Source organism: Drosophila mauritiana, unplaced genomic scaffold (assembly GCF_004382145.1).
Source record: "Drosophila mauritiana strain mau12 unplaced genomic scaffold, ASM438214v1 Y_11, whole genome shotgun sequence".
Taxonomy (NCBI): domain Eukaryota; kingdom Metazoa; phylum Arthropoda; class Insecta; order Diptera; family Drosophilidae; genus Drosophila; species Drosophila mauritiana.
The window spans coordinates 147,424-161,984 of record NW_022881550.1 but is presented as its reverse complement, the minus strand read 5'-3'; the positions used below and the strand labels follow the sequence as shown (position 1 = coordinate 161,984).

The window sequence follows — 14,561 nt, the reverse complement described above, 5'->3', positions numbered from 1 at the left end:
ACCAAGCATTATTCATCCGTTGTGGGTGCACTTGTTGCATTTATTGTGACGCCGTCGGGGCGGGATTGGGGGAATGTTTGGTAGGGCCTCCAGAATCCGTGACCTAGCCTCCGGACTAGCAGAGTGTGGCTGCCACTTGTAGTAATTATGTTTAATTGTGAAATTCCAGTCAGTTTGTGCATTTTATTTTTGCTGCCATGTGTGCGGATTTATACCTTTCGCCAGGTTATGCTGCCAGCCGATGCGGCTGCCAGACCGGGATGCTTTGGCCGTTAACCAGCACTGCTTTGACAGCTGACTGGGAGATCAGCTGGCGAGACCGGCAACTCTGTGTGGTGGCAGCCACGACTCGGTTGTTCTTGCTGATGCTGCGCATCTTTGCGTACATCACATTGCCGATTTCCGCGTCATCATCCGCATCTTCCGCCAGCAGAGCGGACTGCTCTGGTATCTGAAAACGTTCAAAAATGGATTAATATAAAACTATTTATGCGTCAACTTTTAATTGATGTCATCCATTTTGTTCACTCATGGCCAATACCATTCTTATTTGTACATTCCCGTTCACAATTGTTCATTCCCAAAATGTGGGTTTTTTCATAAATGTGGGGTCATATTATTAATACTTTTATCTAGTCGTCTTGTGGCTGGGAGCCACAGGCAAGCAAAAAACCCCTGCCCGCCCGCAGAACTTCGCACTCGTAGCGTTGCGCTCGACGTCTTTGTATATATACGTTCTTAATCAGCATTAATAGCCGAGTCGATCTAGCCATGTCTGTCTGGACATTATAAAAGCTAGAAGGTTGTGATTAAGAATGTGATAAAGAATATTTATACTTTATATGTTCGGAAACGCTTTCTTCTGCCTGTTACATTCTTTCAACGAATCTAGTACAATTTTACTCTACCAGTAACGGGTATAAAAATACCCACAAAAGTTGAAAGTGATAGATAGCCATTCGCCATCCTAAGCTTCTGGCAGTGCGCCAAGGTTTTGTCCAGAATTTGGCTTTAGAATCTAGATGTCTCTGGATGTGTACATGGACCTTCGGCGTTCGAAGTACCTCAGCTGCTGATCCGTTAGCACTTGGTTTTAATCTAAAAGCTTAGGGCGTCCCAGAGCCACATTCAAGGGCCAGCGCCGCCAGGAATAGATCATAAAGTTAGGGCAGTGCTAACATCGCAATATTTATAAATACTTCTCAAAATTTGTTTTTGTAAAGGCTAAAGTCTTCTGTAATAGTAAAGTATATAAAGAAAGAGTTTTCACTTATGCGGAGTTCCTGAGACTTTAGTATCGGATAATGGATAACAGTTTAGCATCGAGCATCGTATTATACACAAGTTAACGGCTATCCATTCACAGCACGCAAAAGCCTCAGAGCGAGTGAACAGAACAATTATAGGGAAATCGACATAGTATATGGTGTTTGGGCAACACATGGTCACGTCGGGGGAACATATGCCTTATTGAGATCGTTGCATGTGTTGAAAGATAGAGGTGTGGCATTTGACAGAAAGGATTCTGCGAAACTATTACATCGAAAGGCTGGTGATCCTGTTGATCGCTAGAGGTTTCGTACGCAGTTGACCAAGAAATTTACCGGCGTAAATAAAGTTCGCACAAACCCAGAAAAAGAAGGAGATACTGATGGAATTCTGATCGGAAAACCCATGTCACCAATCGTAAGTCGCCAACAAATAGTTTTGCAAATGTATTTAGTTTGATTTACCGAAACCGGTATGTGCCGCCGTTTCGTTGAGCTTTACAAGTTTTTTTTTGCAATGCAATTAAACTACCCAAAGAAAGTATCCAAATTGCAAAGCTAGTAGATTATAATAATAACATTAAGAGCTGTTAAAAAGAATATATTAATTAAAGTAAAAAATTCGAACAAAGAAACTGGAGTTACGTACAGAATATAATTAAATGCAATAGAATGGAATAGATTAGAACAGAAAAAAAGTGAATAGAATAGAAGCATAGAATAGACTAAACAGAAAAAAGTGTAAAAATCAGTAAAACATTAAAATGTTAAATGATTTTTCGTAAGCCGATAAGGTGATGAATGCCGATTATTTATGGCAACCCGCTATGGAAGCGCTTTCATCAGTAGATTTTATTTTGCTGTTTGAACTTGAATTAAAACAAGAGAGAATGCTATAGTCGAGTTCCCCGACTATCGGATACCTGTTCCTCAGCTAGTGTGAATGCGAACGCGAAATTGCATAATTTTTCTGGGATATCGATAGATATTAAGGAATAAAATGAGAAAAAATTTAAAAACTGTTCAAAAGTGTGTACGTGACCGGTTAATACGCTTAATGGCCCGGTCTTATATGCTGAGACAACAATGGTAAGATCGAAAAGGTCCAGGTCAAAGAGCAGAGTTCAGAGCAGGCCACGAGAAGGATCAAGATGCCAGTTAAACCCTAGACGACTGGGTCTACTAGGCTGAGACAAGATCATGATGACCCCATAAAGCTACATGTTTGGAAAACATTTTCTCAGCATTTGAGAATCAGGGAGCTGCGATAGCAGCGGTGGATACTGGATTTACAATGGACAACGCATGGTCACGCTGGTCGCCACCATCGAAACTAGAGGCAGGATATTGGGTTAGGAGGAGAGTCAAGGGCAGCAAGGCAGCAGGCAGTGAACAAGGCAGAGTACAGAAGTCCAACGGTAACGTTCTTTGAACGAGCGCAATAAGGACGCCCTGCAATGTAACGTGACGTTGCTGGAACCAAATCGCCGCTGCCTAGAAAAGGAACGGAGGCTGCAGGAGGACAAGGACGTCTAGTGGTCAGAAGGGACCAAACGTTCGACACGCCTTGCGGACGAGCCAGCATAATATTCTAGGGCTCTGTCGAGACGGCACGGTTCGCTTTGTCGAGGAGTACGAGTTAAAGACTTTGATGGAATTACGCTGCACATTAGACGGTGAGGACCGCCGGAGTCCATAGCGGGAATATCCCTTTCATAAAGCTGATACTAATCTGAAACGCTGTCTTATTGGTCGGGCAAACACACAACCGCGTTTCCGAATAATATATGCCCGAAAGTTTATTAGAAACAAGTTCTTTTATTAGCGAACAATCGACTCCAGAGTCAAACCAAAACTTGATACGGTATACCAAAAACCACGCCAGCTTTACACCTACAAAGCGCCCAAAATGGATACGACAACTCTTTTAAATAATTTTCAAAATTTTTTCTCATTTCATTCCCCAATATCTATCGATATCCCAGAAATACAATGAAATTTTGAGAGATCTGGTGTTCTCTTCGGGTATCTGATTGTCAGGGAAATCGCTTGCTAAAAGTGTAAACATACCTTGATAGTTTTCAATGCGTTCATGAAGAGTTTCCATTTCTTGCGCCATTTCATCTCTCTCTTTCTCTGCTTTGGACTTAAGAATGTAAGCTTCATCTAGTTTTACATTTAGTTTGTTCATATCGAGGTTTAAGGAACTTATCATATTTGCCTTTAACATCATATCATGTTTTAAGTCCGCCATTGTGTTATTTAATTTTATAATATCACTTCTAAGGCTATCACGTTCACGTTGCAATGTCTCTTTGATACGACGAATATCATCCGTTCGGCCATTTGCATTCAAGACATCCTTCTCCAGAGAATTAATGTTGTTTCTAAGAAAAAATCATTTTATTACAGAATAATCATTATATTTTAAATAATATACTTAAGCCTTAATATTTCACTATTTAACATCATGACTTTTCTATTTAGTTTGTACATTCTTGTTGTCGCATTATTTTGATCTTCAATAGATTTTTTAAGCCTGCTGGTTAATTGAGAAACGGCATTTGATTTTTCTTTTTCAATAAGCCTTAACTGCTTTATCATTTCCTCGTTATTTTTTTGATTTTTAGTTAGGTCGGCTATGTCATCTTCATTTTTGTGCATTGCCTTATTTAATGCGTTAACTTCACTTCTATATTTATCTAGGTGGACCCTCTGTCTGTCATAGTCCGAAATTTTTTGACTGAGTTTACGTGTCGTTTCTGATAATTCTCTATTCGCAATATCCAGTTTCATCATAGTCTTTCCATGTGCTTCTTTTTGTTCTTCCATGGTCTTCATTAAAGCTCTTAACTTAGATTCTACGTTTAGGCGTTCTCCTTCAGCAAATTTAGCTCGAGAAGCCATTTTGCTCATAGCATCTTCATTGTTTCGAATGATGTATTCCAAGTTTTCCGAGTAATATCGATTTGTGGCTAATCGTTTTTCTAAGTCCACAACTTCTCCCGCTAACCGGTCGCGTTCTCTTAGTATTATATTCTTATACTTGGCCAGATGTCCAAATCTTTAAAAAATAATTATTGCAAAGTTTCAATTAGTGATAAAATAAACCCAAAAAAGCTACTTGTGTTGGCTTATAACCTAAAAGTTGTTATCGTTATCAATGATCAGATTTTTACCTATTTGGCGATACACATTGTTACATTTTTATTCACTTTGTTTCTCTTTCAAGCTCTCGATTCAAAATCCTCGAACTCCATCACACTATTGTTTGTTCTTAAGACTGCCGTCGCGCGAAAGGAGCTGACTTAAATGGCTAAGGTTTTATTTTGTAAGAATTCATCGTTATAACAATTGGAATTAACTTAACTCTAGCTCACCGCAGTATGTGAAAATGTTAAGTTTTCTCGGCTAATTTCCCACATTGCGATGGCGAAAAACATTGTGCCTGCACACATTAAGCTAACAAATTCCTTAACATTTAAACCGGTTCACCTTAAAATACTGACTATCGACTACAATTTTCGATACGCGACATTTCTAATCATTGTCCTCGAAAGGCTATTGTCGTTCATTCGAACCTTAACGCGTCTGACGACCCAATCAGCTTCTCTGTAGACCTCCTCCTCGATGCCCTTGTACCACTCTCGTCGGGGCAGCCTTTCCCCTCAGACGAAGACCATATCACCCTGGTGGATGGGCTCTGTTCTTCGACACCACTTCTCTCGGCGAAGAAGCGTAGGCAGATACTCCCACCTCCGCCAGAAATGATCCCGTAGCAGGTTAACAAGCCTCCACTGCGGTTTCTTAGAAATTTGGTCAGCTCCGCATCCAATCCAGGCGTATCACGTTCACCGCAGATTTGCCACTCCCTTGAGTAGGCCATTTGGCGTCAACGGCGCCTCCTGGTCCGCATACACAGGCAAATGGGTAAGCGGAGGCGAATTCACGATATTCTCCGCCTGAATCAGGAGACTCAAGTACATGGTGCCTTGGCCCAACTTCCTTCAGGGTATGACTGACCATGCGTTCCCATACTCCACTCTCAGACGGGCTCACCCATTCGATGCTTCTGCTTGAATCTGCTCTAAATCTTTTCCATCTCGAACACGTCACCAAAGCGTCTGGCTTCCCTGTCAGCTCTCACAAAGTTCTGGCCGTAGTAGCTGCGCAGTCTGGTCCTCGTAGCAGAGGAAGTTCCTGATCCGTTGACAGGTCATGCGCCAGCTCCACATGAATCGTCCTTGTCCTCAAGCTCGTGAACAAGGCCACCAAAAGTGGCCCAAAGTAGTCCAATTAAATGACCATCCAGCCACATCCAGTCTGTCTTCCGAATGGGGTCCCATTATCGGCGGCATTGGCCGGCCTCCCTGCAACTTGCACACGTGGCACGATGAAATGAATATCCACATCACACTCCTCATCTTGGTGACCCAGAATCTCGTCCTGGTAATGTAGCACAGTATTACGGGCCTCCTCGCACAGTACGGCATGCACAGTGCGTTCTTGTCCAGGTAGGGCACCAACACTCGAATGTAGCTCGTGCTAGCGACATCCTTTTCAGCTTCCGCCGACCTTATCTCGTCGGGGACCAATTCCAGTTGTGTGTCTGATCAACAGGTTCTGCGCGGACATACATTTTGTTGCAGTAAGGCCGTATTTATCGAGATCGTTTCTCTGTTTGCCGCACGAGAGCTAGTTATAAATGTGCCATAACTTCACGTAGTCAGTTGGCTTAATTATATGTTATATTTCCAGAGCGATTAGGTGAATATTATTTCTTTTATGGCTTCTTGTTTATTCAGAAATTAAATTTAAGGTTAAAAGTTAATTCTCCGTTTTTAAGAGTGTGTCTACGCATGATCAAAATGCAACTGAACATGCGTCGCAAAAACTTCTTTTTCTTGACGCCGAAACTGCGCTAGGCATCGGCAACAATGCCTCGCTATAACGGTTCTTTCAAAGCTACAAATGTAAAGCTGACTACCACGCACAATTAGAGGGTGTAACATTATCATTATGGTGAAATCTAATTCTAGAATTTTCGAGACCATGTACGCTCAAAGTGTGTTTTTTTAAATTCGTTTAGTAGACATTAAGATTATTTAGTTAACAAACAGGCCGTGAAGCATTGCTTCGCGAGGATGATCAAGATTTTGTTCTATAAGAATTCATCGTTATAACAATTGGAACTAACCTAACTCTAGCTCACCGCAGTGTGTAAAAATGTAAGGTTTTCCCGGCTAATTTCCAACATTGCGGTGGCGAAAAACAATGTGCCTGTACACATTAGGCTAACAAATTCATTCACATTTAAAATGGTGCACAACATTTATTATTATTATTAAGTGGGTTTCTATGTGTACAGCGACCCAGTCTGACCTATTGTACTACCCCTTCATGACTCAAAGATCTCCCTGAAGTCCAATGCACTGTATAAGTGCCAGAATTTTATTGGGGTTCAGGACAGCAATTGTTTCCCGTGGGACTACATAAATGCCCAGGAGTCTGTTCCTACTGATGAAAAGCGTCATGCAGTCACATATAATATGTGCAGAGCTATCCTACTCAATGCAACAGAAGCGACAGAGTTCACTGTCTGCAATGCCAATCTTATGTAAATGACTGCGAAGTCGGCAGTGCCCCGTAAGAAGGCCAGTTAAAATGCGCACGGTGTTTTTCCCGTGTGTCATTAAGAACTTGAAGCTTTTATGGTTATATTCACGTAGGAGAATCTTAGACTGCCTAATTCCTGGTAGGTGTTCCCAGAAGGACAGACGTTTTTCTTCCTCTATTGTCTTAAGTAAGCCCAGTACTCTGTGGTGACCAACACCACAGAATGGTTCGGTCCCAAATAGAGAATTCTCTGCCCCTTTCCTGGCTAGGTTGTCCGCTAGCTCATTTCCCGGGATGTTGTTGTGTCCCGGGACCCACCTTATTGTGAGTTTGTTGACAGCTCCTAGCTTGTCTAGTCCCTGCTTGTCCTACAACCCCCAGCCCACTTCCCTCTTCGGTGAGGGATCCGTCTGTATACCACTTTATTGTTTGTGGTTGCATAGGGTGTACTTTCCCCAGGGTTGTCCAAATGTTTTTATTACTGAGATGAGTGCTGAAGTTTTGAGCGAACCTGGGCTCAGCTGGCATCTCATCCCTTGGTTGCATCAGCAAAGGGATATCCCTTTTTAGGCTTTCAGCATCCTTTCTTGTAAGGTTGCAGTCATTTCCTGCCCCCTCAATTCTTATTAGGGTGGCTTTCCGTTTCATTTCAATGACGATATGAAGCGGCGTTACCTCCATTAGTACTTCTAGGGCTGCAGTGGGACAGGTGCGCATTTCTCCTGTCATGCATATGCAGGCCATTCTTTGTAGCTTATGAAGTTTCACCTTAGTGGTGCTAAGGAGTGCTCTATCACCCCAGGCTATTACTCTATAGGTTAGTATGGGTCTGACTACCATGAGGTACAGCCATCTTATTATGCGTGGTGAGGTTCCCCACGATTTTCCAGCCATTTTCCTACACATGAAAAGTGCTCGGTGCACTTATAAATTGTGTTATCGACATGAGTTTTGAAGCTAAGTTTGGAGTCGAGGGTTATCCCAAGATAATTAACTTCTTTGCTGGCCTCTATGCGACATTCTGACAGGGTTATTGCCTTCATTCTCTGTAGCTTGTACCTATTTGTGAAAGGAACAATAACAGTTTTGCTAGGATTTAGGCTCAGGCTACTTCCTTGCATCATTCGCTGGTCATATTGAGGCCCAGTTGAATGATATCGCAGAGTGTTTCCTCATATTTACTTCTGGCTATAATGACAATATCGTCAGCATAGCCCTGGCAAAGTATACCTCTGCGGGTCAGTCTGTCCAGCAGCTTGTCTACCAGCAAGCTCCACAAGAGAGGCGAGAGGACACCCCCTTGGGGGCATCCCCTTGTGGTAGATACTGTGGACGACTGTCCTCCTATAGTGGCCATGGCTCGCCTAGATGCCAGTAGTGATTTGATCCATCTACTGGTTGTTGCATCTAGTCCTCTTCTTGCCAGGGATGCGTTGACAGCCTCATGGGAGATATTGTCGAATGCGCCCTGTATGTCTAAGAAGGTACATAACGCCACTTCCTTATGAGTAGATGAATCCTCAATAAGGATTTTAAGGTGATATAGGGCAGTATCATTTGATCTGCCCGCCCTGTAGGCATGCTGCGTCCGTTGGAGCGGATGCTCTACAAGCAGAGTGCCTCTAATGCTGACATCCACTAGCTTTTCCAACGTTTTTTTCAAAAACGATGTCAAGCTGATGGGTCTGAACAACTTCGGATCAGTGATGTCTTTCTTTCCAGCTTTTCGAATGAAGACCACTTTTGCTATACTCCAGGCAGTAGGTATGTGTCCTAAAGCTAGGCTGCTGATCAGTATTTTCCTGATCGGCATTGCGAGCCGATTTAGCGCTCGTTGTAGCAGGATTGGCTAAATGCCATCTGGAACAGGACATTTGTAGGGGTGGAATGAACCAATTGCCCATCTTAATCTCTCCGTTGTTACTATTGATTTTGCTTTGGCCCAATCAGTAGGAGACGGTCTACTTTGTGCCGTTACCGCGGGATTCCCATGCGTTTGAAGCGTGCTTCCCGGAAAGTGAGTTGTCAGTAGTAGTTTCTCCTTACTTCCTATAGTATAGTAGTTATCCTCCGTGCCTGATTTGATTCTGGCACTTCTTTGAAGATTGCTCTGTGAAGTCTTTCGCCTTCACATGTGTTTACTATTGCCTCACAGAACGTTCTATAATTCCTTCGTTTGGCTTTCCTGATCTCATGGTTATACATGGTCAGTTTATGCCGGTAGGCATCCCAGTTCCCTTATCTTTTTGCTTTGTTAAAGAGACGCCTGGTCGCTTTCCATAAATTCTCCAATTGGTCGTTCCACCATGGAGCATCTTTATCCCTCTTGGCTCGGCCAAGGGAGCAGTTTTCTCTAAACGCGTTAGTAAGACACGAGTTAATATCTTCTACGGCGGCCTCCTGTTCTAGGGTGGTACGGAGTTTCCCGGTTACCCTAGTAACTGGATCTCGCAGTAAGGAGGCATTGAACCCTTCCCAGTTCGTATTCCTGGGATTGCGCTCTCTACATTCTAGATTTAGCCCTATGTTAAAACGGATAATTCTGTGATCTGACATTGACTCCTCAGGAGATACGTGCCAGTCCCTTATATGCGAAGCCACTGATATGCTGGAAAGTGTAATGTCCAAGACCTCATATCTTACCCTGGTAACAAATGTCGGAACATTGCCAATAAATTCAAGATAAATTCTAAGGGTGACTCACCTCTTTGGTTCACGTCGCTGCTGCCACATATCACGTGATGCGCATTTGCATCACATCCGATGATGATGGGTGAGTGTGTCCTCTTGCAGTATTCACCCAGTGCAGTGGTTTCGGGCGGTGGGCACCACAGTCTTCTTGGCTCCTCCCACATCTGCTTCCACGATCGGTATACAGTCACGCGAGAGAAATTCTGTAAGTATATTATAATAAAACTTCTACATGGATACAGGCTCTAGGACTAGAAACCCGTTCATCCCAAATTACTTTGGCGTTCTTCACGTATAGTCCTTTTATTCCCGGGTTATACCAGGGTTCCTGTACCAGGGTTAGCCCAAGATGATGTTTGGTGAACATCCTTGCCAGCACAGCCGAGGCCACCTTGGCGCGATGGTTGTTCACCTAAGCTATCCCTGTACTCCCGACCATTAAATGATCGGCTCCATCGTCGGCGTTGCTGATCTGGAGATACCCAGATCACCATCCACCGGTATCGCTTCTTCCTTACTCAGCAGGTCTAGTTCCATGCCTAGCTCCTGAGAATATATCTTCATTCTTCCTTGATATGAGAAGGCAGTTCTCAGTGTCCAAGTCATTTTGTTTCATGATCAGTTCCATGATCCACTTTGTTGTTTTGTCTCCTGTCCTGGGGCAGAAGATGGTAATGTTGTATGACGATAGCAAGTCGTCGCCCATTCTTACCTCCAGGGAGACACCGCTCCACTTACTGAGGCTGGGGACTGCTGATTGCAGCCACTCAGCAGTGGTTGCGTTGCGGCAGTCCACTATCAGGTGGCCCACCCTGAAGTGGATTCCTCCACACTTGATTGGAGAATCCCAACCGGAGAGGACTATTTTCTCCAGTAGTACGTCCTCGAGCTGTGAGAGGTTCTCACTGCTGAGGATGACTTTGGGGTACCCCTCTGGTACGACCGCAACTTTAATGGCCCCAGTTACGGCCGCATATGATGGCTTGCTTACCTCAGTTGCCTTTGCAGCCCTTGAGGTACTTGGGACATCGAATGGAGCAGTCAGTGGCCTGCTCTTCTCCACCTTCTGCCTCTTAGGCGTTTCCGTCGGAGGCGTCAGGGTGGAGTTTGCCCGCTTCAAAGCAGATTTGGGCCTTTGCTCCAGCGGCTGCGGTGTCTTGGCCAGAGACAAAGCTTCTGCAGGTGACTTTCCCTGCTGAAGGTAACGAATATACCACTTCGTTCTGGCCCCGCTCAGCCCCTTACGGTTAGGGTCATCCCGATCCCCAGGCTGACCAAGTTGTGGTAATGGGTTTTTAGCCCGTCCCGCTTGGCCGGCTTGGACCACATTCGAGTGACTCGGTGTGGCTGCCCGATTCTTCCCTACCGCAACTGGCCGTGCTTGTGCCTTTTGCACATTCCGTTAAGGAATATTTTTTGGTGTTACCACCGAAGTAGGCCGCTCTCCGTCAAGGAGACGGTCCTTAAATTGCCTTGCGACATTTCCGCAGTCAAGGCCTGCGGTATTTTAAAATTATTTGGTCTATTGCTCATAGTACCCACAAGTTGCATAGAAATAATAGGTCCGCCCGGGCAGAGATCCGCAGTACCCGGGTAAGGCTAACTAGACCGGGCGGACGCCACTTGCCCGGACTCTCCGTTATCGACTGGGCTAGTTATTACACGGTCCCCCAGCCTGGCAGAATGACACCTTAGTCCGGCTCGGAGGTGTGGAAATTTTTGAGAGTTACCAGCTCTAGCCCAACTACGATTAGCCTCTCTTAGCAGAGACATGACCTAACTAAGAGTCTGTTTCCAGCCGCCCTCGCGTGGAGAGTGTAGTTGCACTTCCAGTAGTGTGTCACAATTACGGCGCGTACCACCGTTGGTGGCGCGTTGATCCCCTTGTGATACCTACTGGCGTGGCGGCCAATTATATTCTGTACCGGATCAACAATTTTAAGACAGGAAGAAACACCATTTATCCATAAAGTAAGACACATAATCACAGAACCCGTATATACTTTCAACTCCGTTACAAATACCATTCAAACAATCCTGAAACCAAATGAAACATTCGCAATATTTGAACCAGAAAATATTTTAAAAATAATAGAAGAGTCCTATAATAACTATTTCTTTGAAAATGATTTATACAAAATTATCCGCTGCAATATATGGCTATCGAAATTACGTATTCTTATGATTAGGAAAACGAAATTCGTGCGTACCACTTAAATACCAATCATAGAGAGATAGACCGAGATTTAAACTACACATAGTAGATAGAGACAAAGAGACTATCCTAACAACTAAAGGTCAAAAGTTACACAAACATAAATTAGAAAATTATGATAATTATGATATAGACTAGCACTATTCAATAAATATATTATTATCAAGCTAAGTAACATAACAAGAAATAACACTTACTCATTATAAAATAGAATAAGCTTCAATATAGACACTGTCTGATTATGTAAACAAATTAGTCGATAGCCATTAGCCAGTAATCTAAACATTATCCCTAAACTGTTATTTCATAAGGAACAAATAATAATAAGTAAACAAAATGTAACTTTAGCATTAGATGTAACGTTACATGGAGGAGTGGGGAAGGGGTAGAGTTAACACGCGCCTTCTCAACGGCCACAAGGAAACAACACCGACCCAGCAACGAAAAACTGAGAGCCGAGCATAAATCTAACGAAGATTGCCAATATGATCTCGGACGAGACCCATTTGGGAGATGCGCAGTTGTTTTTTTTTTAAGCTTTCCTCCCTCGGCGCGACGCGAGCAACACGACATTCACCGTCGAGAATGGGCATTACGAGTTCTCGAGAATGCCCTTCGGTCTTAAGAACGCCCCTGCCACGTTCCATCGCGTTATGGACAATGTTTTAGGTGACTAAGTCGGTAACGTCTGTTTTGTCTATCTCGACGATATAATAGTATTCTCACCCTCACCCTTCAAATTCAAATCTAAAAATCCAATCAAGCAGTGTAGCTTTTAAGAAAGGAAATTGAATTCCTGTGACATATTGTAACCCAGGAGTCAAACCAAACCCACCTAAGAATCAAACCATTAAGGACTTCACGTGCCAAAAGACAACCAGGGTATGGTTATTTATGAATATGATTGTGGAATACAATTATTAAATATTGTCAGACTAGCATGAAACAAAAATGCACGTGGTTGTTTTCGTTGTATGTCTCTTTATTGTAAGAAAAACTGCAAACTCTCTCTAGTGTGGATTTAAACGCTAGAAAGATCTTCCCATACTCATATACTCTGATTTCAATAAACCGTTCACGCTGACCACAGACGCAAGTTTGCGATAGGCTCTGTGCTGTCACATGGCCCAGACGCTAATTACAGAACCATATCTTTCGATATCAGCACACTATCGGAAACGCGAATCCGCTATTCGACGATAGAGAAAGAAATGCTTCCTATCATTGGGTCTGTAGTTCACTTCAGACCTTACCTCGATTCCTTACCTAGATTCAACATAGTCACAGACCATAAGCCATTAATCTGGATAGAAAATCTAAAAGGTCAGAATCCAAAACTACTTCGATGGAAAACTATCCTGTCCGCTTACGACTACGAAGTCAAATACAAAAAAGGGTCGCAAAACGTAGTTGCTGACGCACTTAGCAGAATTAAGCCAAACTTGAACATAAACGAAGACCCACAAATTATACCAATCGCTTCGCAACCAATAAATCACTTCAATTGCCAAATTATATTCTGTTATTATTATTATTATTAAGTGGGTTTCTATGTGTACCTAGGAGTACCCCTTGACAAAAGACTCACATGGCCCAGACACATTGAAGCTAAAAAAAACCTATCTTAAACTCAAAGCCAACAACGTGCACTGACTCATCAACTCTGGCTCCGCCCTCAGCCCTGACCACAAGGTCTTACTCTATAATTCTGTATTGAAACCCATCTGGACCTATGGCGCACAGCTAAGGGGAAACGCAAACAATTAAAAATTCGGAGAACCATTATTGGGGCACCGTGCTACGTTCGGAACGAAAACATCCAAAGAGACTTTGCAGTGCAATATTCCACCAGTCATCAATGCAATCGCAGAAATTATGGAAAAATATCATAGCAAGCTAATCCAGCTCAGCAGTCGTTCCCGTCTCCGACGAAAGAACGAAGAAATTTTTAGGGACGTTTGAGCTCAGAACAATTGGAAAAAAAATAAAACAACTGTTTCGAACAAATTTGTAATAGTTAAGTTCTTAAATTAGAACATTCAATAAATAAAAGCAAAGTTAAAAAAAAAACAAAAATTTACATTATTTAATTAAATAATTTATTTAATTATAATTTAAATAATTAGCAATTTGAGTTTTCTGTTTATCGTATCTGTTCACGCCAGAAGGGCGCAAACAGTTGAGCGGCAGTGTAAGCGGCCAATGCTTGTACTCAAAGCTCCTCCACGGCTCGCAAGCACCGCTGCTCGCGCTCTCCTTCTCTCCTCTCGTTCTCCTCCCTGAAGTCGATCCCGGGCGTTTAATTTCTGCCAATTTAAGCCAAATAATAATTTTTTACAAGCTATTTCTGGCTCCTATTTCTGGTTCCTAAATTAAAATAATCAAATTGTCGCGATTTTTTCGTTGTGGTCCTAAATCAGGTAGCTATTTTTTTATAAATTCAAGTTTATAGCTATTTTCTATATATTAGCTATTTTTTCCGGGATTTCCAGTCGGTAGCGATTTTTTATAAATCCTTGGCTATTATCCAGACGCCAGCTGGTAGCTATTTTTTAGCTATATTTCCAGAAATTGCAATTCATAGTTTTTTTTTTATAAATTTGAGCTATTGTTTTTCTAGACTCCAAGCTATTTTTTTATAAATTCAAGTTTATAGCTATTTTCTATATATTAGCTATTTTTTGTTTTCCGGGATTACCAGTCGGTAGCGATTTTTTATAAATTCTTGGCTATTATCCAGACTCCAGCTGGTAGCTATTTTTTAGCTATTT

The 14,561-nt window shown here is 42.7% G+C and overlaps 1 protein-coding gene across 1 annotated transcript; it reads right to left on the bottom strand.

The window, feature by feature from the left end:
* Window positions 1-3,338: 3,338 nt before the first annotated feature.
* LOC117149990 (intracellular protein transport protein uso1-like) lies at window positions 3,339-4,528 on the bottom strand (the record flags this gene model as incomplete). The annotated part of the gene is made up of 3 exons (XM_033316878.1): window positions 4,524-4,528; window positions 3,709-4,332; window positions 3,339-3,655 (listed from the first exon to the last, which is right to left on the bottom strand). Coding segments are annotated over exons 1-3 (946 nt in total), but the record flags the coding sequence as incomplete, so codon positions are not given.
* Window positions 4,529-14,561: the final 10,033 nt, after the last annotated feature.